The 26,680-nt window shown below is 49.7% G+C and overlaps 11 protein-coding genes across 11 annotated transcripts; 6 read left to right on the forward strand and 5 right to left on the reverse strand.

The window, feature by feature from the left end:
* Positions 1–769: 769 nt before the first annotated feature.
* Positions 770–1,521, forward strand: LRP88_12606 (transcription factor domain-containing protein; the record flags this gene model as incomplete). The annotated part of the gene is made up of 3 exons (XM_083248999.1): positions 770–797; positions 846–1,060; positions 1,111–1,521. 3 exons carry the CDS (start codon positions 770–772, stop codon positions 1,519–1,521), a joined length of 654 nt encoding a protein of 217 aa, XP_083095236.1.
* A 1,602-nt stretch (positions 1,522–3,123) lies between these two features.
* LRP88_12607 (FAD-dependent oxidoreductase) lies at positions 3,124–4,628 on the forward strand (the record flags this gene model as incomplete). The annotated part of the gene is made up of 4 exons (XM_083249000.1): positions 3,124–3,543; positions 3,602–4,325; positions 4,373–4,451; positions 4,502–4,628. 4 exons carry the CDS (start codon positions 3,124–3,126, stop codon positions 4,626–4,628), a joined length of 1,350 nt encoding a protein of 449 aa, XP_083095237.1.
* A 967-nt stretch (positions 4,629–5,595) lies between these two features.
* Positions 5,596–6,131, reverse strand: LRP88_12608 (uncharacterized protein; the record flags this gene model as incomplete). Its single annotated transcript, XM_083249001.1, has 3 exons — positions 5,596–5,628; positions 5,677–5,885; positions 5,951–6,131. 3 exons carry the CDS (start codon positions 6,129–6,131, stop codon positions 5,596–5,598), a joined length of 423 nt encoding a protein of 140 aa, XP_083095238.1.
* Positions 6,132–6,553: 422 nt separating this feature from the next.
* Positions 6,554–7,609, forward strand: LRP88_12609 (amidohydrolase family protein; the record flags this gene model as incomplete). Its single annotated transcript, XM_083249002.1, has 2 exons — positions 6,554–6,845; positions 6,927–7,609. The coding sequence occupies 2 exons, from the start codon at positions 6,554–6,556 to the stop codon at positions 7,607–7,609; spliced, it is 975 nt and encodes a 324-aa protein (XP_083095239.1).
* A 2,209-nt stretch (positions 7,610–9,818) lies between these two features.
* On the reverse strand, positions 9,819–11,632 carry LRP88_12610 (major facilitator superfamily domain-containing protein; the record flags this gene model as incomplete). The annotated part of the gene is made up of 4 exons (XM_083249003.1): positions 9,819–10,360; positions 10,545–10,875; positions 11,038–11,210; positions 11,263–11,632. The coding sequence occupies 4 exons, from the start codon at positions 11,630–11,632 to the stop codon at positions 9,819–9,821; spliced, it is 1,416 nt and encodes a 471-aa protein (XP_083095240.1).
* Positions 11,633–12,836: 1,204 nt separating this feature from the next.
* On the reverse strand, positions 12,837–13,684 carry LRP88_12611 (Pyruvate/Phosphoenolpyruvate kinase-like domain-containing protein; the record flags this gene model as incomplete). The annotated part of the gene is made up of 2 exons (XM_083249004.1): positions 12,837–13,099; positions 13,147–13,684. 2 exons carry the CDS (start codon positions 13,682–13,684, stop codon positions 12,837–12,839), a joined length of 801 nt encoding a protein of 266 aa, XP_083095241.1.
* A 331-nt stretch (positions 13,685–14,015) lies between these two features.
* LRP88_12612 (pyridoxal phosphate-dependent transferase) lies at positions 14,016–15,062 on the forward strand (the record flags this gene model as incomplete). Its single annotated transcript, XM_083249005.1, has 4 exons — positions 14,016–14,174; positions 14,225–14,715; positions 14,764–14,896; positions 15,027–15,062. 4 exons carry the CDS (start codon positions 14,016–14,018, stop codon positions 15,060–15,062), a joined length of 819 nt encoding a protein of 272 aa, XP_083095242.1.
* Positions 15,063–16,298: 1,236 nt separating this feature from the next.
* LRP88_12613 (ribonuclease E inhibitor RraA/Dimethylmenaquinone methyltransferase) lies at positions 16,299–17,663 on the forward strand (the record flags this gene model as incomplete). Its single annotated transcript, XM_083249006.1, has 1 exon — positions 16,299–17,663. The coding sequence occupies one exon, from the start codon at positions 16,299–16,301 to the stop codon at positions 17,661–17,663; it is 1,365 nt and encodes a 454-aa protein (XP_083095243.1).
* A 1,628-nt stretch (positions 17,664–19,291) lies between these two features.
* Positions 19,292–19,939, reverse strand: LRP88_12614 (transcription factor domain-containing protein; the record flags this gene model as incomplete). Its single annotated transcript, XM_083249007.1, has 1 exon — positions 19,292–19,939. One exon carries the CDS (start codon positions 19,937–19,939, stop codon positions 19,292–19,294), a length of 648 nt encoding a protein of 215 aa, XP_083095244.1.
* A 2,334-nt stretch (positions 19,940–22,273) lies between these two features.
* On the reverse strand, positions 22,274–24,414 carry LRP88_12615 (uncharacterized protein; the record flags this gene model as incomplete). The annotated part of the gene is made up of 4 exons (XM_083249008.1): positions 22,274–23,994; positions 24,052–24,119; positions 24,178–24,281; positions 24,355–24,414. The coding sequence occupies 4 exons, from the start codon at positions 24,412–24,414 to the stop codon at positions 22,274–22,276; spliced, it is 1,953 nt and encodes a 650-aa protein (XP_083095245.1).
* An 859-nt stretch (positions 24,415–25,273) lies between these two features.
* On the forward strand, positions 25,274–26,518 carry LRP88_12616 (alpha-ketoacid dehydrogenase subunit beta; the record flags this gene model as incomplete). The annotated part of the gene is made up of 3 exons (XM_083249009.1): positions 25,274–25,803; positions 25,865–26,430; positions 26,481–26,518. 3 exons carry the CDS (start codon positions 25,274–25,276, stop codon positions 26,516–26,518), a joined length of 1,134 nt encoding a protein of 377 aa, XP_083095246.1.
* Positions 26,519–26,680: the final 162 nt, after the last annotated feature.

Here is a 26,680-nt window from a genome sequence, read left to right on the forward strand (position 1 = left end):
AAAGCTACGAGATCATATCTGTCCCAGGCCACAGGCTGGAAGTAGGTCCAGATTCATTAACGGAAGTTCGGAACTCGGAATGTGGGTCCAGTCGGCACAGAATCGCACTCTAAGCCAATCAATCATCAATTGAGACATTGGCTTCGTGGCTTGCTCCCAAGAAGGAATGGCTTACTTAGAATGATCCCTGGCCTGGTCACGTCTACCCCGCAAAATGGTGCTTCGGTGGCACTGCTTATCAATTGGCGTCACCTCGTTATCTGCAGCGGCTGTAGGTTCGGCCGGAAACTGATTTGGAACCGAGATCCCCCAAGTCGCCATCGCATTTCCCGAAAACCATTGCAACATGCCCCAGTAAGACCCAGTTGCCAACATGCCTCGTCCCAAAGTTCCCGCACATCAACGTCAGAGGGCTGTGGAGGCATGTAATCTCTGTCGTGAGGCAAAGAAGAGGTGCAGTGGTTCGGCTCCCTGCACTCAGTGCCTCCGCCGGGGTTTAGAGCATCAGTGCTTCATAACCTATGCACCCCGGGGCTCCAGGGCGAGGGCGAGAGCAGAGGCATCAATCCGAGCTGCAAGCGATACAAATTCATGGACTAGAGACGAGCCTACAAGTCCGAGGCGACGCGCCAGCAATCACGCGGTTCAACAAAGTGATGCCGACACAGTCGAAGTGTTTCAACCGTTGTCACCTTCGGATTCTCGCCAGGAAGATGGCGAGGGCAGTCAGAGCGAACAGACTGATGCGTCTTCGACCAACCCCCCACGCATGCTACTCAACTCACGCGGGGAGCGAGGTACGGACAGAATGCACCCAGAATTGAATTTTTTGCTAAGATGAACAGTCTACATTGGCGGCGCTGCGTCAATATCATTTCTCCAGATTGTACGGGACTTGGTATCGCAGCAGATCGGTCCTTCGGCCTTTTCACACAATGAAAAGAGTGACAGAATGCTCGAGGTTGAAACACCTCAAGCAAACGCGCCAGAGCCAGAGGTCAATGCCATGGATTTAGACGGTGAGCAAAAGCTCAGATATTTGAGGTCTTACTACGCTGTCGTAAGTGCATCTACACCCCTGAGCGCTACAGGTCTTGCTAACCAGTCTAGACTGAGGCCTTGATCCACGTCTTTGACCCGTCGGAGCTTGAGGCTTTACTCATTTCTCCAGACAAGATCATGACCCCCGATGGCATTAGTAGTCTACCATCGCTCAAACAAGCCTCGATTGACCTTGTTATTGCCATAGGCGCTCAGTGTGACTCTCTTGCAAGCGCAAAGAGCATCGGACAGGCGTCATTTCGTAACGCCCGTCGCCAGGCCTTTATGGGGTTCCTTGAAGATCCTGATATAGATATGGTCCGCACATTTCTTCTCATGGCATTTTACATGCTTGGAGAGTGCCGGAGGAACGCTGCTTTCATGTATCTGGGCATCGCTGCCAAGGCCGCTCTTGCTTTGGGTCTGCACAGTCGGGATTCGTACGCAAAGAAGCCTGGACCTGCTGACCAACTCAGGTGAGCCTAAAGCATCATATATAGACATGTGCTAACATAGCGCAGACTACGGATATGGATGAGTATATGTATCGTTGATAAGCTGGTCAACTCAATCTTGGGCCGGCCATCCGCGACTGCTGGGATCCGCTCAGACAGAAATAACCTCGATGATGTTGCTCAACCAGGGGATCACATCACGGACTGCCTTGTTGCATCAAACAAGATTGTCACAATCATCAACGACATCACTGACACACTGTACGACCAAAAGAAGATCACAACACCAATTGTCGAACAGTTGATGCAAGATATTGAGAACTGGAAACGACATCTACCCGATTCTATTCGAAACACAGTGTGCACAGAACAGGCCAGCCCAGGGTCTTTGCCTCCTCAACATGGAGCAGTCGCCAGAGTACATGTCTCCTGTTTCTACTACCTTGCTGTGATGCTTGTATCGAGGCCTTTTCTTATCTCTGCGCTCACCTCCCGACCACCCAGAGGAGCTTTGCCGTCTCAACTAGCTGCTGCCTGTCTTGACGCTGCCATGTATCTCTCTCAGACATGCGTTGAGGCCCTGAATTCCGGCCTCTTGCAGGGAAACATGTGCATCATGAAGTAAGTGATCATATCGCGCGATTTACGCTATTCTAACCTTTCAGGGCCCTCATATTCGCGGCAGGGCTAGTTCTAGGGTTTGAGATCTTTGCCAAGTACCCTGTCGACTCCGATATCGAAACTGCCTTTCAAGGAGCCAAAGAAGTTCTCACACATCTGTCCAAGCAAAGTCCACAAGCGGCACATTACTTGGAGATTTTGACAACACTCTCTAGTGCCATTGCAAAGCGTCGCTCAAAAGAGACGTCGTCAGGCAGAAGTCGATATGTGTCCAAGATCTTTAGCCTTGATTCATCAGGAGATCAAGGCGAATCCAGTACACAAGAGTCAACCTGGCCACTTATTACCCCTAATGATGGCCAATTTTTCCTACGACTAGATGATGAGGCAGCACAAGACTGGTCATTTCCACAATTGGAGGGAGCTGATCTCTGCTTGGACTGGGAGAGTTTGAACATTTCGCAGTGGGATAGTTTTCCATTCCTATCATGATCTAGATACCCTTACCGACCTGCAATAAACCACTATAAACTTGATCCGTTGAAAGATTCATGTTCCGCTGAGATCAGCAGCCCGCTGTGAATGATAGCATTGATAAGGCTAGACCACGCTATTGGGCATAGCCGCCATTCCACCAAGCCAAAGATATGGCGGCAAAGGGCTTGCCAAATTGCTGGTGCATTACCCGACGCTAGCGGATAAGAACCTACAAAGTACAGTACCCGATGATAGCGGCTCTGGTCAGCACCCGATCACGACTGGCGATACCAAGTGGTGTGGATGGATTTGGCGCATGATGGGCGTTGATGTCAGATCCGCTCCAGTTGGTCGGGCGGCGCATGGACTTGTCCGGATTGATTGCAACTTATCCCGCCTCTACCTGCTTGTGATATGGCTCCAAGCCAAAGCTAAATAAGACACAAGAGCACATGCTCGGCTCAGATCAATTACACCAACTCAACACTCAACCTCAAGATCAACTTCATCAAGACACACATCAATCACCATGATTAAGGACACAAATACGGAAACCATGCCTGGCTGGAGGCGTCTCAGCGTCGGAGTTATCGGCGGCGGCATTGGCGGCATGTCAACAGCAATTGCCCTTCGACGCGCTGGCCATGATGTAACCATCTACGAGAGGTCAGACTTTGCCGGTGAAGTCGGTGCTTCGGTCTCTTGCGCAGCCAACGGAACTCGATGGCTGCACGAGTGGGATGTTGATGTTGCCAAGGGTGACCCTGTCGTCCTGAAGAAGCTCATCAACCGTGACTGGAAGACCGGCGAGCCTGTCAGCGTCTACGATCTTGACGACTACGAACAGCGATGGGGCTACGTCTACAACATGTTTCACCGACAATACATGCATGCCATGCTCAAGGATACTGCTATGGGAGAAGGACAAGGTCAGCCTGCCACTCTCAAGGTCAAGCATCGTGTAAGTGATGGAATCCTTTCGCATCTGCCTCCACTAACGATTTCAGTGCTCTTCAATCGATATCCCCTCTGGCACAATCACCTTTGAGAATGGAGTTACTGCCAAGCACGACCTAATCATCGGCGCTGATGGTATCGGCTCAGCAGTCCGAGGCATCTTGGGCATCCACCCTGAGAAGAAGCCCTCTGATTCCAGCTGCCTGCACTGCAACGTCATGACTGAGGATGCTGTCAAGGCTGGTCTTGTCGACTATTCTCAGGACAGCGCTCTCGAGTACTGGGGTGGTCAAGAAGGAAAGTGGGACAAGATCGTGCTGTCGCCCTGCAACGGTGGCAAGCTACTATCCTACTACTGCTTCTTCCCCAGGGAACAAGGCGACTACACAACCCAGGCCTGGGGAGCAGAGGATCGACCAGTTGAGGAGCTCCTGAAGCCATACCCCAACCTCGACCCTCAAGTTGTCAAGCATCTTGCTATCGGCAAGGAAATCCAGCCATGGAGACTTTGGGTCCACAAGCCCTATCCTTACATCCACAAGGGCAATGTTTGTCTGCTTGGTGATGCTGGACACCCCATGATGCCTCATCAAAGCCAAGGTGCCTGTATGGCTATTGAGGATGCTGCCGCCCTGGGTATTTTGTTCAACAAGCGCTACTTTAACGGCGACGTTTCTCAGGCTCTTGCTGTTTATGAAGAGGTTCGTCTGCCTCGAGCTACTCGAGTGCAGGCAGCTGCTGCAAAGGCCGCCTACAACATCAACGAGCGAATTGGTGGGTTCCCTAACATTCGCCGCATACACAAGCTAATTCTCCTCCAGGTTTCTCCGTAAACAAGGACTGTCCTACTTACAAGGTAGAGAACCAGAAGGAAGTATTGACTATTGAGGAGATGAATGCGTAAGTGAAATCTATCATTATCATTCCAGGAATCGACTAACCTCTCAAAGGTATGACATGTACAAGGATGTTGAGGAGAAGTTGGCCAAGAAGCGAGGTGAAAAGTATCTGGGCAAGTTCCTATGCGGCCTCCCTCTTGGAATGGAGCTTCCGAATGGTGTTATTATTGGTGCCTAGGTCATGATGTATTATTTAATAAAAGCGGCATACTTCACTTATCCCATCCAGCCAGCATTGTCCATGTCTTGCTTGTTCATTAAGAGGTCGCCACTGCTTGCCTGACCAGCTATACCTTGAACGGCCATGCTTAGAAATATTGCCAATTTTCCAAGGACTGAATAGCCAGTTCCAACATCAAATGCTCATATTTCTCATCTCTCACTACCTACATATCATCTACGGGGTGCAGTCGGTTTTGACATCCTGAGCCTTAGGTACAGCTTCGATCGCGGCCCCACCAAGAATCTGGGGTAAATGTGGGTCCGTCCCAATTGGGTAATCATCCGATTTAGGTGATGGGAAGATCACAGACCAGGCTTTCTCCCACAGAGCACGCTGGATACCTGTCCCATAAAGCTATGGATAGGTTAATCTAGAAGCCAATGATCTATTGACGGGCACTCACAGACTTGACCTTTAGTACGTGTAATAAATATTGTGCCACTAGGTCTTACCTGTTTACCTTTACGCCAACCGAATTATTTGACCTGGATGATCTGGAATACTCTGTGAAGGTTTCTCGGGATTAACAGGTTCGCATCCCATTAAAATAAAGTCGAGACATCTCTTCACTTTCGTATCCCAGGCGAGTATGACCTTGTGTTGCCTAACTCCTTTGTTTCACGTCAAACAATGTACTCCGCCTCATGTATAGGGTAGGTTCGGCTCCGTTTAAAACGTCACGATAATCTCGTTGAAGAAAAAATAATGCGGTACACTAAATATCAGGGAGCACGGGTCGAACTTAAGCAATGTATTGTGTATTCTACTTGTTCAACTTCTCCGAAGAGGCTCACGCGAACCAAGCCTGCAGCAACGTGTTGTTCATTTACAGGAACCACTCTAGTATCACCCTAACGTTGTGCATTTTGACAGAGGATGACACACAGACACTCTGCAACAAATAAGGCCACCGCTATCCTGTTTACTTCTTGTACGCTGCTGCCGCGCCCGTGTCCTATGCATAGTTCAGTATAGTGACGTCATGTGGTTGCAGAAAACTCACGAGATAAACCTGGTAGTATTTAAACCGATAGCTTCCGACACTAGCCGATCTCACAAGCTCGGCCCTCGCTGCCCAGTCAATCTCGGCCGAGCCACCATTCTTGAGTTGGAGGGCGACCGTGCCGTAGAGCATTACTTCGTCGGAACCTTTGCCAAAAGGAAAGATTTGGAAGAGCTGATGTTTACGCGAAGCCACTGCCTCCCACATTCCTTGTCTCAAGGTTGTAATTTCTGCAACGTCAATATCACCCCAATACTATTAGAGAGAGTCTAACCTGTATGACCGGCCGCCTTTTTGGACGCGAGGACAAATGTCGCATCCTCTGTAAACATGTCGACATACTTTTCGGTTTCTCCTGGCGTATCTGAGACGCTGTAAAAGGACTGAAGGAACGCGACAATATCAGGATGAACCGACTGGTCTGGAGGACACTGTACGCTGTAGGAACCATCCATCTTGACTGAAGTACTGTACACGCCTGGTTTGAAAGGATCAAAGTTGTGGCCGTCAGCAAAGGCGGCGTACTGCAACACCAAGCATTAGGTATCCCGGTTGCCGACTCCCGAGACATCATCGGAAGTCTGTCAAGTGGCGTCTCGGCAGCAGTAGCGTCGATCTACCCCGCTTCCGCACAGTCTGGGGCATTTGATCGGGTCGCGGGTGAGTCCCGGACCTCCCGGTGCATTATCCGCTCCGATCCTTGCTTTATCCGTGCCGCCATCTGGTGCATTGTCCGGTTGGACTACGCGGCGATGTAGGTGAGGAGAAGTCATCAATATTGAAAAGTAATATTATAAAGAGGCTTGATTGAAGTGTCAACTTTGCTTTATCATAGTAACCACTGATATCCCACACATCCATCTTATATCTCATCAAAATGCTCGGAAAAGTTGCCTTGGAAGAAGCTTTTGCTCTCCCCCGATTCAAGGAGCGCACAAGATGGTGGGCAGGCCTCTTTGCAGTCGACCCTGATAAGCACGCTGCCGAGATCAACGACATTACTGAGCAACGCATCAAGTACATGAACGAGCATGGCGTTGGATACACTATTCTCTCCTATACGGCACCTGGTGTGCAGGATGTGTATGATCCGAAGGAGGCTCAATCACTAGCCGTCGAAGTCAACGACTACATTGCTGGTGCAATCAAGGAGCATCCTGATCGGCTCGGTGCTTTCGCGTGAGTTTATCACATCAATTTGGAAGCACCCGCTAATAATCGCAGCACTCTATCAATGCATGATCCTAAAGAAGCGGCAGAGGAGTTGAGGCGATGCGTGACCAAGTATGGGTTTAAGGGCGCTTTGGTCAACGATACCCAACGAGCTGGCTCTGATGGCGACGATATGATCTTCTATGACGGACCAGAATGGGACGTTTTCTGGTCAACGGTGACCGAACTAGACGTTCCCTTCTACCTCCACCCCCGAAATCCCACTGGAAGTATCCATGAAAAGCTCTGGGCGAAGCGCAAGTGGCTGATTGGCCCTCCCCTGAGCTTTGCCCAAGGAGTCAGCCTTCACGCTCTGGGCATGGTTACCAATGGTGTTTTTGATCGACACCCAAAGCTTCAGATCGTCCTAGGCCACCTGGGAGAGCACATTCCCTTCGATATGTGGCGTATCAACCATTGGTTTGAGGATGTCAAGAAGCCTCTTGGCCTTGACTGCAAGTTGACAATCCGAGAGTATTTCGCTCGCAACCTTTGGATCACGACCAGCGGCCACTTTTCGACATCTACTCTTCAGTTCTGTCTTACAGAAGTTGGAGCTGATAGGATTCTGTTCTCGATCGACTATCCATTCGAGTCATTCTCGGATGCCTGCACCTGGTACGATGCACTTGCGATCAACGATGTGGACAAGAGGAAGATTGCAAAGGATAATGCCAAGAAGCTTTTCAAGCTTCCTAACTTTTACCAAAGCGAGGAATAAGTTAGAATTCTTATCAGTTAAGGATAGAAGCGAATAGAACATGAACTATTGAGACATCATTTGGTCGTGGTGTGTAGCCCTCGTGAGCAAACATGACCGTTCAAGGTGCCCTTGACAGCAACAGCCTCCCCTAAATAAGTCCTGAGTGTAATAAATGCGCAAGGTTGTTAGCTATATTCAAGATCACGACACTGGCCAATATAATGACAAAATTACTCTCAAGGGGTCACCATAAACTGCCAGGCTTTGTACAAGCTAGTGAGCCGTATACCAAAGCACCATCGCTTCAACAGATGACTTTGACCTGGTCCTAGCAAGGATTTGAGCTTAATTATCCGCCATCCCTCCAATAGTAACCCTAACACAACTGTTTTCCCATGGCTGAGCAACTAATCTATCGTCCTCAACTGTCGCATCGATCCACTGCTGTCTTCTAGTAAACCCCACAGAGGAAAGGAAGGAAAGTATCTTGTAAAGAAAGGCTTGATGCAAGGCAGACAAGCACATATGAGCCCTGACCAACACTCAATCAGACTGCACAGATTAGCACTCGCTAGTAGCGTTAATAAACTGGGCACCTTACCTCCATTTGATGCTATTTCCCCATTCGTAGGTAAGATCCTCAGTCTTGACGTATATAGTTGATATCAAACGGACAATACTGACGGCAGATACACTGAGAAGATGTCAGCGTGCAGATCGTGGAATACCGAGGAAGAGGAGACTAACAAGCCTCCCGCCATTAAGATCAAAGCAATCCCAACCTTCCGTCCCGTAGGGACCTTCATTGGACGCAGGATCCAAATTGGAAGGAATAGAATGGCGAGGTCAGTTGCTACGTTACACGCAGCGCAAGCAATAAACAGAACGGCGAGTGGTTGGCAGCCTGAATCAGTAGGTTTGTAACAATCGATGGCCATATGTCCGATACACTGAGCCAAACAGTAGACAACAACAACGAATAGCACGGTATACGTGCAGAATTCAAAGGATCTATCCACGGAGAATCGTAAATAGAAGAGCAGGATTGCGGCTTTGATGACGAGTGTGCTCAGAGCATATAGGGGAACACCTGCCCACTTGCTTAACTGTAGATAAATGCTTTAGTCAAGAGTCGGTCGAGATTCTCCATTGACGTACATCGAGCAACAGGCTGAATTCTTTTGGTGAAACGTTGAAGATATGATCTCCACTTCCGAGCCGAGCTGCTGTATACGACATTAGCTCGCGCCTCTGGACTTCGAACTGAAGGCATACAGATGCAAACCAGAACTGATTGACATAGATTAAGGACCTATATCATGATGAGAAAAGTATCCGAAAGTCGGGGTTAACATACTGTAGCAATAACGACCAGGGCTAGAAACAAGGTGTCAATCGGTTTGCTGCCACAACTTGACCAAAAACTTACTGTCGTCTTTATGCCATTTGTTCACAACGTGTTGAGAAGTCCATAGGCGTAGCAGCACTATAGGTATCGAAAAGACAGGCATGAAAACGCCAGTATAGAATAGATTGGTGCTGCCTCCCTGCGTATGGGACATGAATACAACCGGAGTAGAAACTGGAGGTTCATCGCCCATCCCGACCGGAAGACGGCACTTCCAGCCGTCAATTATAGCTCTTTTTCTGGAAAAGATGTTTCATGTAATGAATACTCTGTTAAAAGGTGATGAGTGGGCGATGATATTGGAGTGGGGAGACAGCTGAGGTTGCTCAGGGGAACGTGCACGAGAGGAGATCTGTTCTGTAATTAGGTCTAATATTATCTTTCTCCTCAGCTAAACTGTAGAAAAAAGTTTGTCTGGGTGCAGAGTAGCTCAGGAAAAAGGACCAACAATAAGACGGAGAGCAAGCCAGAAGCGCCACCATTCCTTAGAACACCAAGCACCGGCCTGTATTGGAGTCATTCCGGAACGGAATGAACTAGACCCGGCATATTCCAGGAGCTTAGCGTCCGTGGTGCTGAAGCCATGGGCTGGGCGGCGCATTCAGGGGTAGGGATGCTAACCCGCAAACGTAAGTGTTGGTGACGACCCAATGCTCAAGCCGGCGTCATGAAGATTAAAAGAGAAACGATTGCATCCTAGTCGAAATAACACGAAAAAAGACGACTCAGACTATATCCCCCCCACTATACTAGCCATTCATATATAACGGTGCGAACCGCAGCATATGCTTGTTCAGAAAGTCAAAATGCTCCAACGATCTAAGAACGCTCATCCTTTGTTTCCATCAGCTCTGTTGGCAACAGTGCCGTGCTGATAACACAGCCCAACATGACACCTCCAGCCAGATACAAGACACTATTGATGTCCCCTTCGCCTCCTGGTCCAGTTGATCGACCATAAAGATGCTGGGCAATGAGAGGACTGACGATACCAAACAGTCGGCCCCAAAATCCTGCAATGCCACAGGCTGTACCGCGAACTGGTGCTGGAAATGCTTCAGGGGTCCAACCATATAAAACAGCATTGAACATGGACTGGAAGAAATATTCCATGGCGAAAAGCCCTTCGTTCTTAGCCCGCGTGTCCACAGTAGAGAAGAGGAGGATCGATGTGCCCATCAAGGCGGCAGACAATACCATGGTCCATTTTCGCCCAAAGGCAGGAATACGATACATCATGGCACCTAAAAGTACACCGACGATTCCTGGGGCATATGTGTATATGTACGCCGCATAGGTTGAAGATAGACTGACAGACTCGGAGCCATTCTTGAGAGCCAAGATGCGTGGCAGGTAAAAGCCTGTCTGGGTTAGTGGTGTTCAAAATGGGACATGGCAACTTACCAGCCACTGTAAAGCCCCAGAAATCCATTATGTATGTCAACCAAGTCAAGATCGTGAGGCGTGTCATTTGGAAGCCGTCAAATAACATCTTGTATCGTGACAGTTCAGACTTGGTTTTCTCTCTCCACTCGACGTGCCGACTTGTTCCGCCTAGAGCAGGGCTCGCACTAGAGCTGCTGTCAAGGGAACTCTGCTCGGATTCAAGAGACTCAAACATCTCGACCGTAAGGCCACACTGTTTCCCGTTTGTCTTGGCCATATGTTGAAGAGTCTGTAGCGCCTCATCGTCGCGTCCTCGGTAAATGAGATACTTTGGGGTCTCTCGAAACTTGAAGATAAAGAACCGCAGGATGAAAATAGATAGCGTGATTGCTCCAAGGGTAAACAGGAGATATCGCCATCCCATATTGTCAGCACGTGAACAGCATGGTGTCTGGGTTACGTTATCGTTGCAAGAAGGGAGGGGCTCGGCCTCTGAAAAGTTGGGCGAGCATGAATAGACTGGAATGAAGCCAAACGCGATGGCGCTGCAGACCACGACTCCAATAGGTTGAAAGATGGATAGGCACGCCAGCAAGAAGCGTTTATTCTAGAAAGGTTAACATTTTCAACGCGCTGGTGCTTGGCCACCAACCTGAGGGATGAATTCGAGCGTGATTGTAGTGTCAATGGGGATATTGCCGCCAACACCGACGCCAACAAATGCGGTCAAGACGAGAAAGGTGTTGTAGCTGTTGGATGCGCCCAAACATAGCCCAAAGACTGATGAGATGAGGCAGGTTAAGTTGAAAGCCCAACGGCGGCCTGCTCGGTTGGCGGGACAGTCAGTTTGAGTCCCTTTGCAGACCGGAAGGCTTACCAATAATGTCTGCTAAAAGACCCCAGACAAAGGCCCCAGCGGTCAGTCCAGCGTTGAAACTGGTTGAAATGTTGCCCGACTCATCGTTACCAAACCCCAGCTCTTGCTGCAAGGGGCTGAGGACCAGACCAAAGGCTTGAGCCCACAGCAAGTCAAGCATGTACCCAAAGCCGCAAAGACCCCATATGTACCACTGATATTGTCCCATGCCTTGGGCATCAATCTCGCGGTTGACCAGAATGCATTTCTTTTCGTAGAGCGTAAGGCCATCAAGGCCATAGAGAAAGTGATGGCTTGAGGGACTTCTCGCTGCTTCTGGCTCAGATGCTGGTCCAGTATTGAGCGATTTCAGCGCTCGCGTGACGGGCATTCTGGTGGCTCCTTGTGCTTGTGCGATGAGGGGTCTCTAGAATGGCGCTCGATGATTTACGCTTCAACACGGTAAAGGAGGCGAGATATAAACGGTCAGAAGATTAAAAAGATGCAAACAGTCAGTTGATACAATCTGAACACACGGCACAGTAGTTTGAATCGGTTAGGGCGTTGTTTAGATCGATTCTGGAGTCGTTGATGTCATGACTCTGAGCACCATGCGGGTCGGCCGTGACACATGACTCGGCGAATGAGAAGGAAGATGGAATATGTATTGTCAGCAGAAATATTACTGTCTTGCAATTATTGCTTTGGGAGAAGGCACAGGGGTTGGAGTTACAGTGGCTTGGTTCAGCATGTTTTGATCTACACGCCTGCCGTTTCAGCCCAGTCCTCATCTTGAAGTCGCTGGGCGGCCATTTGCTGGCACAAGAGCGACATAAGGAAATAGGTTATCGTAGATGAATCAAGCCAAGAGGTAAGCAAACGACAAGAAAGAAAAACAGTGACCACCTGGGCCTATCCAAGCCAAACAAATACCAGCCAAAAGATGGCATCCTGATACACCCATGGTACCTCGCCCTGAGTTATATCCCAATATCCCTCTTATCCTCTTGACAGAACTTTGCACCTGCTCCTTAGCCTTCCCGTCGACACTACCAGTCGCCAGTTCCAAGGCCTGCTTTAGATTCGACAGCGAAACCAGGGTCTCCAGCTTGTCCCCAACAAAGAACGCGTAAGGCGTTCTTTATTGCGTATGCATCCGTTTCGAGTTCTGAATGGGTCCTTTACGAGGCATCTTAAGAAATACTGACACAAACAACGAGGGTTTCTACGTGTTATTCAAGAGGGAGTCGCTCACCGAGACCAACGTCTTTGCCAGGGTTCAAAGTAAGTAGGGGCCATTGCTCATAGGCGTCCGCACTTCCTCTTTGGCCCCTTATCTAGAGATTGGTCTTATGAAGTTCCAAAGAGGACCGGATACTGGTTGTACCAATTTTCGGGATCCAGGAAAGGGCGGACCGTGTACCATGTGTTCCAAGCATCTCACATGCTCAAAGGTGATTGGGTTGTTTTCCGAAGGCGTCATTTTCGCTGAGAAGGTTGCGTGACATTACTTGTTGCTTTACCTAAGGACAGGTGTGTATTAAACGGGCATGCTGAAAGGTAGCGCATGGGAGGCTTAAATTTATGTGTGTATTCTATGATCGCACTGTTTTAAGCTCCGCTCTGTACCAATTCTGAATGGCGCGAACATCGTAGCCTAATGCTACGGTATCAAACAACTCTAGATGCTTTTTCGCTGAAGCTCCATCATTTGACAGCCGACCAACCCATTTGCCATGCTTCTTGGCAGCACTGACGATTTTCTCAATCGCCTCCACAAACTCGGGCTCGTCTCCTTTGGCTGGAACATATCCGAGAACAGACAGGGCCAGGTCATTAGGCCCGATGAATAGCATGTCTTGTCATATTAGGCAACCGAACAGAATGAGGAGGGTGAGTTCTTACCGACGCCGGGCACTGCACAGATGGCATCAACGTTCTCAACACCCAGCTTGGACTCGATTTGCAGGCAAGTAATGAGAGTCTCATTGGCCGTCTTCATATACGTCGGGATGTCAACACCAAGTGCGAATCCGGGAAATGCCGACCCTTGCCCCCTTAAACCCTGAGGAGGAAACTTGGCATTCTGAACCACAACCCTGGCGTCATCGGCAGTATTGATCATGGGAACGACGATGCCGTGAGCACCAGCGTCCAGAGCGCGCTTGATCAGATCTGCGTGGGTCATCCTAATACGAACAAGTGGGGAGACGCCTTGTGAAGAGATCGCGGTGATGGAGTTGTGCATTGCGTCGTCGCTGATGTGCCCGTGCTCACAGTCGATGATGATGCCGTCTAGGTCGGTTGAGGCTACTAGTTGAGCCGTACGAGAGGATGGAAGTCCAAGAAAGGTCATTATTGGCCTTGAATTGGCGCGGAGGGCGTTGAGGAGCCGCAATTGCGGGTTGTGAACGGCGGTTGTGAGGGGTGAGTGGTAGTCCATCTTGAGTGTTGGGCAACGCTGGATTGGTCTGAATTGCAGGAAATAATGTGCGTGTTTGATACAACACTTGGGCAAGCCGCTGGTTAATAAAGAACTTTAACAAAACGGCTGTTGACTTTGCCTAGCTCCACCAGTCGGCATCTTGCTCAAGGCCGAGCCGACAACCGGCGTCCTGCTGGTGGCCGATCAATCACCATACTCTTCGCTGCCGACCTCGGCCTTCAGTATTTGCAATCGGGACAGTTTTTCTGTATAAGTGCGTTGCACCTCTCCTGTCTCGATGCGAGCTTTCATCTGTGTATAGCTTGCCACCCATTCATCAGTCGCAGACATGTCGTACCTTGACAAGCTTCCCCCTACCCAACCTGACCCAGCCTTTTCGCTCGTAGCCGCGTACGAAGCGGATACACACAAGCAAAAGGTTGACCTATGCCCAGGGTTCTACCGCGATGAGAACGCCAAGCCGTGGATTCTACCGTCGGTTGCACAGGTGCGTTGTTGGCTGATATTTCGTAACTGGGACTGGGCTGACTTTTACAGGCCAAGGAGCGAATACATGCAAACCCCAGCCTCAACCATGAACATATGCCCCTGACTGGCCATCCAGGCTTGATTCAAGGCGCCCAGGAGTTGGCTTTTGGCACAACAAGGGACTTGAAGCGCGTCGCTTCAATTCAGGCCGTTTCTGGCACAGGGGCTAACCACATTGCCGCCTTGTTTCTCTCGACCAGGCTGAAGCCCAAGACGGTTTGGATCTCTGACCCAAGCTGGATCAACCACACCGAGATTTGGAAGCTCGCTGGACCGGATGTTCAACAGCGATTCTATCCATACTTTGATGCGGAAAACTCCAAGGTCAACTTTGAAGGGATGACGGAAACTCTGCGCAAGGATGCCCAGAAAGGAGATGTAGTCATACTTCATGCGTGCGCACACAATCCAACTGGGGCGGATCTTACGGAGAGCCAGTGGAAGATTGTTGCGGACATCTGCAGAGAAATTGGGCTGTTTGCCGTATTTGATATGGCATAGTAAGTCCTTCAAGTGCTCAAGCCTGATTGACAGCTGACCCTTCGCAGCCAAGGTTTTGCTTCTGGAAACCTGGAGCAAGATGCTTTTGCCATAACTCACTTTTACGATAGCTTGGACGTGGAATTCGCCATTGCGCAGTCCTTTTCGAAGAACTTTGGCTTGTACGGCGAGAGAATAGGGGTTCTCCATGTTGTTGCCCTAGACCCCAATGCCGCTGCAAACACGACGCTATTACTGACTCAGCTTTCACGGGCTGAGATAACCTCTTGCCCTTCTTATGGTGCGAGAATCGTGGCTGAGATTCTTGGAGATCCGATCCTTTTCAAGCAGTGGCTCAAAGATTTAGTAGAAATGAGTGAACGCATGAAGAACATGCGATTGAGTTTGTATCAAGGACTCAAGTGCAGAAAGGTCCGGGGATCTTGGAAACACCTACTTTCAGATGTAAGTCTGGTTATCCAAAGAATGCAGCAGTGCGTTAACACCTTGCAGATTGGAATGTTCTCGATGACGGGACTTTCTCGCGCCCTAGTCGCGGAGTTGAGAGAGAAGCATCACATCTATCTCCTTCCGTCAGGGAGGCTGTCTGTGACAGGATGTAAGTATCTTGCGTTATGCTTAGGGTTCTGGTTCCTGACGTTTTCTCAGTGACAAGAGACAATGTGGAGAGCGTTGCTGCTGCATTGCACGATATTTTGGGGTCAGAATAGGCAGAGTTATGGTCTAGAACTACGAGTCTTGGATGAAATTTGCGTAGTCAGTTAAAGCTAGTTTAGTAGAAGTATGTGCATAGTAACAATGGCTAAAACATCTTGTCTGTGTAGTCCTAGAGAAACCTGACCCTGATGGCTCTGAAGGTTAATGGTTTTGAGCTTGCTAAACTTGGTGCAGCCAGGCTTCCCGAATATCTTGACGCGTTTGGCTGTGGAATGCCAGTCACACGGACAGTTTATTTATTCAGTACGAGTGCTTGAAATATACCGTTGTGAAGTTAGTCCAGGAGCGTAATCAGCCGGCAAATATTTCCTGTTGTAGGAGTACCTGGGGTCGTTGGTTTTAGTTGCTGGTGAAAACGAATAGGTAGGGAGGGCATTCAACAGAATATAGGGGATAAAACAATCCAGATGCTTGGAAGCCACTATGAGAAAAGCTCGGAGTTTCTCTTATAGGCATTGATTGAAGCCCTGTGGAAACGACTATTAAAACAATCTCCGTCGTTTCACGAAACATCATGGCAGTTGGATGTTTGAATGAGGAGAATTGTAGCAGGATGGCTACTCAACTCGGAATGCGGCATTGGTAAGTAGCCGTTTAAAATTTCTTTCACATAAACCAAGCGGCGAGTTATGGTGCTCGCCGGGAATGTGAGTGGAACCTTCGGCCAAGTCTAGTTTCCAACGCCGATCCAATCGGCCACTTTCTTTTGACCGACCTGAACTATTCGGCTATCTTTTTTTGCCCGGTACAGGAACCCTCGCAGGTGTTTTGCTTGACATATAAGCTGACGATATGTTGTAAACATTTGGCATTCCATGTCTTATCATCTCTAATTTGAACAAACATACGATTCACCTCGTCCACAATGTCAACCAGCATTCTCAACCGTCTTTTCGCGCTGGACACCAACACGGTGTCCGATGCGCTAGACTTTCTTGGCCTCCCTGGAGCCACTTATGGCCTGCGCCCCCTTTGGGACTGTCCCAAGATTGTTGGTCGCGCTAGCACCATCAAAGTTGGGCCCAAGACTGAGGGCAGCCAACCTATGGTGCACCTAATCACACCCGTGATAGACGCGGTGACAACAGATGACCGTGTCCTCGTCATTGCCGGCGGCACTGAGGGCATATCGTGTTGGGGAGACATCATTGCCAACGCAGCCAAGGTCAAGAAGATCCGTGGTTCTGTCATTGACGGCATGAGTCGTGATATTGATGGCAGCCGAGACATTGGCTACCCCGTCTTTGGTCGTGGTGTTACCATGATTAGTGCTCGAAATCGACTGATCCAGCTTGACTCTGGAACCGAAGTTGAGATGCGAGGTGTCAAGGTGAATCAAGACGATTATGTCATTGCTGATAATTGCGGAACCGTCTTTGTTCCTGCCGACCGTATCGAGGAGGTTCTGGACCTGGGGGAACGCATCGATCGTCGTCAGACCAACATGCTTCAAGAAGTTCGAACCGGCCGTTCAGTGGCAGAAGTCATGCATGACAAGCAATTCGATGCCATTACGTCTTCCGGCGGTCAGGCAACCAACGACACGCCCAAGGGGAACCCCAAGAAACCCTCCCCTGAGGATCAAGAACTCGTCGCCTTGTTTGCCGATTCTGATACTCCTGGAGTCTCTGACGCCCTTGATAAGCTTGGCATTCCAGGGCAGGCTTTCAACATTATGCCCTTGACAAACTACCAAAAAACCACCGTTGGGCCAGCTTTCACTGTGCGCTACGTGCCCGCTAGCAACCCTCCTGGTAGTGTTGGCGATTTCATCGACGACGTGGCTCCTGGCGATTTCGTTGTGATTGACAACGGTGGCCGGACGGACTGTACTGTCTGGGGAGACATCATGACCCAGTACGCTGGTCTGCGAGGAATTGCGGGGACCGTCATTGATGGCGTGTGCCGCGATGTCGATCGTGCCATCACCGACAACTACCCGATATTCACTGCTGGACGATGGATGCGGACAGGCAAGGACCGTGTCCAAGTTGGAGGTGTCAACGAGTCTATCGGTGTCGGCAATGTGAGAGTAAGCCCTCGCGATATTGTGGTGGCGGATGCGAATGGCGTTGTTATTGTGCCTCGGGACCGGGCTTATGAGGTGGCTGCCCTTGCAAAGACAATTGAGAAGAGTGAGGAGGGCATCAGATCAATGATATCCCGAGGTTCTACAATTGCCGAGGCGAGAGAGAAGCTTGGTTATCACACGCTGCAGCGAAAGGGGTAATGCAGCAATGTCTGAGAAAAGAGGTTCAGATAGGAAATATTAATTTACGCAAGAAAATCCCCTCCATTTCTCAACAGACCTCTTTCTCAGCACTCGTAGAGCTTCTTGCTGCTCGCCCCTCGTTTTGGGTCGTGGTAGTCGCGTGATCGAAGTGGCCCCTTGGAAGCCATCTTCGCTTCAACGTCTTGTCCATTGGCCGCTTTCCTTTTCGTAGACAGAGAAAGTTTCTGAACAGTATAAAGGAACACTTATTATAGAAGATTGAAGTTGAGACCCAATCGCGAGGAAACCATCCACCCAGCTGACGGACCACGCCAACACGACCGCCCTACGACGCTCTCTCGGATGGAACATCTTAAAGGAGGGGTGAGGCAACATGAAATCCCTCAAATACAAGATAACAACGAGACTATAAACTTCATGTTTTGTATGAAAGCTAATCATTACTGGGCAACTGCTCCTCCCAACATAGTTGTTGAAGAGCATTTTCGTAAATCCAATCATCAAGGAACGATAGGTCTAAAGGTAAATCATCCACAAACTGAAGGCCGTGGCCATCGTCATGTGAAGTTGCTGCTATGGTCTGGTCACTGAATGTCGATTGGAAAGTCTGTACAGAGGGCTGTGAACCAGAGTTCTCAGATGTAAGAAGGGAACCATCTGTCGAGCGCATTCTCTCTAGAGTAGATCGAATCTCCTTGATGTGAGAGTAAAACTCCATCGCTGCGAAATGGCCATTCTGTTCCAGTTGCTGGAGGAAGCCTGATGCAAGATTGAACTCATCGTTGTCGTTCTGCGAAGTTTCTCGACCCAGGGCACTAGCTATCGCGAGAATGACGGCAGCTGAAAAGAGATGTTGAACATAGGAATAATTGAAGACGTGAAAGTCGCCGTTCACCCAGCACTGCGACAATAGTTGGAAGGATTGTCTCGCAGAGTGAATACAAGCGTCAGCAATCTCTAATGCATGGCCAGGAAGACTGGTGTCTGCTGTGGTCGCGACACTTCCTTCTATGTGACGTCGAAATGCAAAGAGAAGGACTGGTCTTGTTGCTAGTATCAACAACTAGGAGAGTCAACACAGGTGAATTGACGATAATTGCAAAGATAAGTATCTAGATATGCATGGGTGGGAGGAACAGGCTCAAGGGCAGTTACCTGGTTGAATGTGAGTTGCAGAGGGGATGTGACAGGCTGAGAGTATCTGTCATTGCCATTTTCACGAGTAAAGTCGAGCTTCATGTGGTCGGGCAGCTGGTCTCTCCATTGACCAAGCTCCTCTCGAATCCTTTCTACCCGTTGAAGGAACGTCCCACGCTGAGGTGTTCGGACGTAGAGTGATCTGGAGATGTTTCCTGCGATTTTAGCAAGTCTCACCACGGCCATAAAATGGACGTGATCACCAAAGTCTCCCGAGTTGAGAGCTGGATTCGTTGATGGTAGGTCAACCGAGATATCATCATCTGATATCAGTAGTGGGAGGCCAATCTTTGATGATAGAAACCTGTCAAGGACGTAGACTGACCACCAGACCCGAACACGGTGCTCCCTCAGCTCGGGATCTGGAACATAGGCACGTCCGATGTTGACATGGAGGCCCATGATGGTCGCAAGTCGCAAGGCAGAGCCTACGAAGGTGCAGGCCGAATGTCGACGGTTTGTTTCGAGGGAGTATACAGCCAAGAGTACACGTCAGCAAGGAGGTGGGGTGGGAAAGGCTTAGGGCTCACTAGAAGCAGCACAGTCTCGATAACCTCGAGTTGAGGCCGCTCGTTGATCATACGAATGGCATCACTCGCAACTGCAAAGTAAGCCAAACCGGGGAAGTTATTGTTCATGTTTAGGCATTTGCTTGATCGCAGTTCACCTATAGCAAACAGTGCCCACATCTTGGCCGTGGAGGCTGGGCTGGTCCCGTGGCCGACATGGTCAAAGCCACCTGTGCTCAACACGAGAACCTCGCTCCGTCGTACAATATGGTAGTTGTGACGTAGAAACTGGAGTGCTGTCTCGACTAAGAGCCTGGCGCAAGCAGGCGAAGGCCATGGCGGGGTTGTGGCCGCGAGACCACGTAGAGCATCATCAGAAGCAAACTGAGTGCGGGGGATATGACTTGGTGCTTTGGAAGAGGAAGCAAACTGGCGAAAACGAGTAGCAAACGCGGCATCAGCAATTTCGCCAATCCATATGGGTGTGTCGGAACTCCTGGTGTGAGCAAACCAGTCACTCTCCTCTAGGATCTGGTGGTGAGCAGCGTCTTCGTCATCGTTCGGCATCCGGTCATGATGAGAAAGGGTCGGGGCAGGTTTGACGGGAGGTGACTCGGACGGGGGTAGACGGGCACGTAGTTCTGCATTCTCCTGAAGAATGCGGTCGAGGAAACTTGGTGATGTTAGCAGAGTTCTCGATGCTTTTTACTGTTTAACCCAGAGGAATGACAAAGAACACTGATGGGGGTGGATACAGGGGGGAGCTATCGGACAGGTGAGGGTACCTTTGGTGGACTCTGACTTGACGATCTCGTGTTGGGTAGATGCATTCGGACTCGCGAGTGCAGTTGTTACATGGTTTACTTCCTGAACATCGAATCTTGCGGGCATGACATGGGCGACAGCTGGGCAATGGAGTTAGCTTGATGTCTGTTTTGTCGCTGCGCAATCTTACGCAACAGATTTTTTCTGAGGCAAGGATGGGGTGGCTGAGCGAAGCCGTCGCTCGCTGCTGGGACCAGAAGATCGCGGCATTGTGCAGCCGGCCGAGAGGATGTAGAAAGATAGAGAACAGAGCTGAGAGGAGACGGGAATTAGAGGAGCAGGGGTATTGGGGGTATTACCTAGTTAAGTTTAGGTTACTAATGCGAAGTGACTATTTTATAGAGTACTATTTACATATGTAGCTGATCCCAAGTTTGCTCTCTGACGGAATTTCTATTACTTATAAGCTGTATTTGTATCGCTTATTAGGTCTTCTTTATAATTCAGACATAATTGCTATTTTTTTAATTACTTAGGAAAAAATATCCTTTCTTTCTATAAAGCATGTCTCTGGCCTTACTCTGGTTTAAGTGGTTTTAGTTCGTTCGTACACTTCGGCAAAAAACAAGACGCCGACAAGCCAAGGTGCCCACCACCTACTACGGCGTAATGACAATACCCCGAACTTATTTTGCGCCGAGTCAAGTAATAGCCGACTACTCTGCTGCTTCCACAGATAACTTACTGACGGCTAAGTTGGGAATCGTTGGCAATCCTGGGCTCCTTTTGCTAGTTTGGGTGGTACTGAATTCTCTGTTGCAATCATGACATTGAATAGCACGATAAATATGTCATCCAAGCTGATTATAAGGAGCTGAATGCAGCCAGGAATTACTAGCCTTGGCCGGGCCAGGTTAGAGATACGGTTAGCTTTGTTACCATGTCCGTGGCCGAACACACCTGCATATATTTGCCTTAGAATGACAAGGAGGACTGACTTAAGGGGTGAGGACGTATCCGTAATACCAGGAGGGTCATGTGAGCAAGCTTCTTGGCCATGTCACTGTAGGAAGCATCCTAGGGCCGCGAAGGAAAATAGCTTTGTCTTTTCACCAGGCATGTCAATATCTCAATTGACATCCTGGGCAAGCTTGCTCATATCTAGCTGCACGGTTCATCTTGTGTAGCCACCCCGCGAACGATGTAGAAACCCTGGCCACCATCTTGCCCCTTCTCTAGCCAGCAGATAACAGATGGGTCCATGGCTTTGCCCCATCTAGCACATATAGGCTATAGTAACAAGATTAGAGGCGAGGATTGTCGCTGGCAATCAAAAATGCGGGAAGGCATGTGATCCTGGGATCTTGGTTTGTATGGACCAAGCTTCGAGGTGACCCCTTATCCTCCGCCTTGGACTTGACGGTTATCTATTTAAGCCAGACTCTATCAACTGCATCCTGTGTTGAAATGTTTCATCTCACAACTCTCTACAGCCACTGTCAAGCTCTAATTCACCAACACACTTCTGCCAGATACCAACCCGTCACCTACGATCTTCTAGCTCAGTTAACCTATCAAGGGCCGGGCTTCAACTATAATAAAGAACACATTGTCAACACATCATAGCATCATATCCTGATGCTAACACAGTGGCCTTTTTTTTTAACCTTCTGCTGCCTGCAGTAGAAGAGTCGCAACCCGTCACCTACATTCATGGTTGACAACATTACGGGACGGCCTATGTCGCCTGGGGATGTTGACAAGTCAAGCCTCGACTACGACAGAGCTAAGCACCACGGCGACCCTTCTGGGCAAACTGTACGTTCTCCTCCTTTAATTCCCCTGGCGTGATATGAGGATAGAGTGCCAGATTCCCACAAAAATACCAATGATTCGTAAATGCTCAATCGCTATTTAACATCCAAGTAAATGAATTCCCACCCATTTTCTTTTAGAGCAATCTCCGCGCCATCATGTTGGATTTAGAGTGTAGGCGCATCAGGAAACACAGATCTTTCCAATCCCTCATGTTCCAACACTACCATATGCCCAGGCTCAGCCATGTACACCACTCGTCCGCTGACGGATGAGCTCTCTCCGATGTTTCTCTTGTTCTAAACACCTGTCAGTGGGGTCTTAAGAGAGATGGATGGGTGCCCTACCTTCATCATATGCAATGAATTCATCGAGCCCTCCTCCCGATTTAACGGTAGGAAACACGCAGACCTTCTTGTCGGTTATCACTTCAAGAAGGGCCGGCCCCTCGGAATGAACCAGCCAGTCCAAACCCTCTACCAGTTCCTTTGGGTCTGATACTCGCCGAGCTTGCACATGCATCGCCTCGGAAAGCGTCACAAAGTCTGGGTTGACTTGATGTGTGTGTGCGTAGCGATCTTGGTAGTAGATGTTCTGGAGCTGCGTCACCATACCTTGTTCCTCATTGTTAAGCAACAACACCTTGACACCGACATTAAACTGCGCCGCCGTGGATAGCTCAGATAATGTCATACTGAACGAGGCGTCGCCGTCAATATCTATCACTAGAGCGTCCGGGTGTGCCATCTTGGCACCAATCGCCGCTGGAAGCCCAAAACCCATGGTGCCGAGGCCACCAGATGTTATCATGGAACGAGGCTTTCGCCACCGTAAATGGTGAGCCGCCCACATCTGATGTTGCCCGACGCCAGTGGTGACATACATGTCTTGCTTCCGATGTGCGACGAGCTTGTTCAGCTCCTCGATGACGACCTGCGGCTGGATGAGGCCATGGCGGGAGTCGCGGTCAAAGCTGGATAGTGGCCATCTCTTCTTCCACTGATCGATTTGTTGCAGCCAGTCTTTCCGCTTCTCGCTCTCTGGCGCACAGTTGTCAAGCAACGGCAATAGTCGCTTCAGATTGGCCCCAACGTCACCCTCTATGGCCTCGGTAGCTTGCACAACCTTGTTGATGTTTTTCGGTACCATCTCAAAGTGAACGATACCTCCTCGTCCTTCCTTTTCCGCAGCATAAGCAGCAGGGGCAAATTTGGACACGTTCATGGTGACTCGATCATCAAAGCGCGCACCGAGAGCCAGGATGAGATCGGCGTGTTGAATCGACATGTTGGCGTATGCTGTTCCATGCAGACCGAGCATGTGAAGGGCCTTGTCGTCCAGTTCATCGAATGCACCGAGACCTTGCAGTGACGTTGTGACAGGGATAGAACACCGGTCGGCCAATTGCTTCAGCAGTTCTGGACCACCTTCTGAAAGAATGACACCTTGCCCAGCGTAGATGATTGGTTTGCGAGCAAGATTAATCAGACGAGCAACGTGTCTGAGGTCAATCTCAAGCTCATGATCCCTTGCCATCGCCGCCATCTGATGTCGAATCGATCTTGACGGCACATGAGCCTTCGCAGCGACTGGCCGTTGCAGCATACCGACAGTGACATCCTGTGGCAGATCAACCAGAACAGGCCCAGGTCTCCCTGTGGTAGCAATCTCGAAAGCCTCATTAATCCGCTGGGGCAGTTCATCAACGTGCTTAACCATAACATTCCACTTGGTACAAGCTCGCGTTATGCCTATCGTGTCGGCTTCCTGAAAGGCGTCGCTACCAAGAGAGGTGGTTCGGACTTGTCCTGAAAAGACGACCAGCGGTGTGCCATCAGAGAGCGCATCCTGCATCGGGGTGACCATGTTAGTGGCTCCCGGACCCGAAGTGACTAGCACAACGCCGGGCTTGCCGGATGCTCTAGCATAACCCTGAGCCATGTGTCCAGCCCCTTGTTCATGTTTGGGCAGAATGAATTTGAAGTAGTCGGACTGATAAATTGCATCAAAAACAGGAAGAATGGCTCCTCCGGGATATCCAACTATGCCTGTTAGTGACTAACCCCATAAGATCACTTGAGACTGGTGGTTTAACTCACAAATGCACTCAACGTTGTGTCTTTTCATCATCTCGTGGAATATTTGCGCCCCAGACATTCCGATAAATCTAAGACGTCGTGATTAGCTACAACCCAGAAGATTCCCCAATACCATAGAGTACATACGAGTCATCCAGAGAGTCCACATGGTGTTCGCTCGGGGGATGGTAGAATTGAGGGATTGCCTGTGCCGTTGCTTCGGAAGCCAAAGTTCGCTTACTCTCAAACGACTGGGGTTCAGAGTTAGCAGTGAGTCTTACACACTTTTTCCAGTCTCTAGGCTTGAGGATTGGAGTAGCATACCCGTCTTTCGCGCTTGTTTGGGTTCCTCGGACTGCCCGTTTGAGTCGTAACTGTGCGCATCCGAGGAAGGCATTTCGAGGGCCAAGCGGTGGGCGAGCGCGCTGCCACTCTAGACCAACGGCCAGGGATCATTGCGGAAACAGGACTCTGTCTTTGAGAGGAAAGTGAAGTGGTCGGTGAACGTGGAAATTGCCGGCTGAAGCGCCAATGTGAATGTGAGAGTTACAGGTATGGAAGACAGAGTATATTCGGCAAAAATGACAATGAAACTCGGAAACTGTTACTCTCCAGGAGAGATTGCTAGTAAACAGGCTCATAAGCTTCCTCTCTTCCGAAGCCGGGGCAGTCCTAGAAAGGGATGGTGAGTCAACTAGGATTCTCGGGGCGCAAACATCTCCCCGAGATAATGACAGCCACTAGTCGACGCCAATAACATGGACGAGCCTTCAGACTAGTCTCACGGGTGGGTCGCGGTGGTTCGCCTCATATGCAATCTTAAACCCTGTCATCTCCGGAGTGCGCACACTCTCCCCGGCTTGTCATTCACGCCCTATTTACATCTACAGCTCATGTTATCTGTAAATCTACAACCGATAATCGGCCCAACATACCAAGGCTGCCACGAAAGCATATCACACCGGCCTTCGAGCTTAGGACCGCCGGTAGCCATGACGAGCCGGGCACGAGTGTGATTTCGGAGACAGCTATGTGAATGTATGTCCGATCACTTGGACCGAGGATGAGGATACAGGATGGTGGCAGGGAAGCAGGAAATGTTATGGATATAGGGTACTCTTGCTGTGTGACTTGCGGGCTTGGTAACAATCATCCAAGCTCCTGAATATTTTCTTTTGCAATCTGATCTCGACTGATATTCACCTTCAACATGGCTTCAATCTCTGGGGCGTCACGAAGCAAGATGGGTTTTCAGCACGTCCGTTGTTTTGCATCACAGGCTTCCAAACCTCGAAGACTCAATGTTCCAATCGATTTTGCAAAGACTCCTCTACTACATCATAGCCGAGAAACCCTTTCCCAAACCCCAGGTCTCCCGACTGACGGTCCCTCTACACGCAAGAACCTGTTTCAATCCGTCAACGACGCGCTGCGTACTGCCCTGGGCTCATCTAAAAAGGTTCTTTGCTTCGGCGAGGATGTGGCCTTTGGCGGCGTCTTTCGTTGCACAACTGGCCTACAGAATGACTTTGGGCCGCATCGTGTTTTCAACACTCCAATCACCGAGCAGGGTATTGTTGGTGCAGCCATTGGTGCCGCTGCGGAAGGCATGAAGCCTGTGGTTGAGATCCAATTTGCCGACTACGTCTTTCCAGCCTTTGACCAGATCGTCAACGAGGCAGCCAAGTTTCGATATCGCGAAGGTAAAACAGGTGGCAACGTTGGAGGTCTCGTTATCCGCATGCCCTGTGGTGGCGTTGGCCATGGCGCGCTGTAAGTCTAGCTTGAAGCTTAGCGATATCTCGGCCCCCAGATCTGACTCCGAGTTTATCAGCTACCACACGCAATCGCCCGAGTCTCTATTTGGCCACGTCCCTGGATTCAGAGTTGTGGTGCCTCGATCCCCATCGCAAGCGAAGGGCCTGCTTCTGTCGGCGATCCTCGAGTCCCAAGATCCCATCATCTTCATGGAACCCAAGATCCTGTATCGAGCCGCGGTCGAAGAGGTTCCCGACGAGTCGTATACCTTGCCTATTAGCAAAGCTGAGGTTGTTAAGACCGGCAGCGATGTCACAATAATCTCTTATGGACGACCATTGTATACTTGCATGGCAGCTATTGAGGCCGCTGAGCGAGACCGTCCTGGACTAAGCATCGAGCTCATTGATCTGAGAACCATTTTCCCGTGGGACCGACAGACAATCCTCGACAGCGTCGCCAAGACCGGGCGTGCTCTGGTAGTCCACGAGAGTATGGTGAACTTTGGAGTCGGCTCTGAAATTGCAGCTACGATACAAGAACATAATCTACTAAAAATGAAGGCACCTGTGAAGAGAGTGGCGGGGTGGACAACACATACAGGACTAGCTTACGAGAAGTATATCTTCCCAGATGTCGCCAGTAAGCTCTCCCTCTTTCTGAGCTATACTTGAACTAACACAACCTCTCAGGGATATATGATGCAATTCTAGAGAGTAACGATTATTAGAGTATGCTCTACGGTAGAACTAATATGTAGCGAGAAGTAGGTCAGACTGCCAGTGGCATTGACGGCTATTGCGATCTTTGGGCTTTTGAGAATGCGTGCGATTCATTAGTTATAGTTTCAGAATCTCAAATTATGCAACCAGCCTTTTTCACATGTGTGCGC

The sequence above is a fragment of the Fusarium phalaenopsidis genome (genome assembly GCF_050370095.1).
Source record: "Fusarium phalaenopsidis strain FUZ10S chromosome Unknown contig_32320, whole genome shotgun sequence".
Lineage (NCBI taxonomy): Eukaryota > Fungi > Ascomycota > Sordariomycetes > Hypocreales > Nectriaceae > Fusarium > Fusarium phalaenopsidis.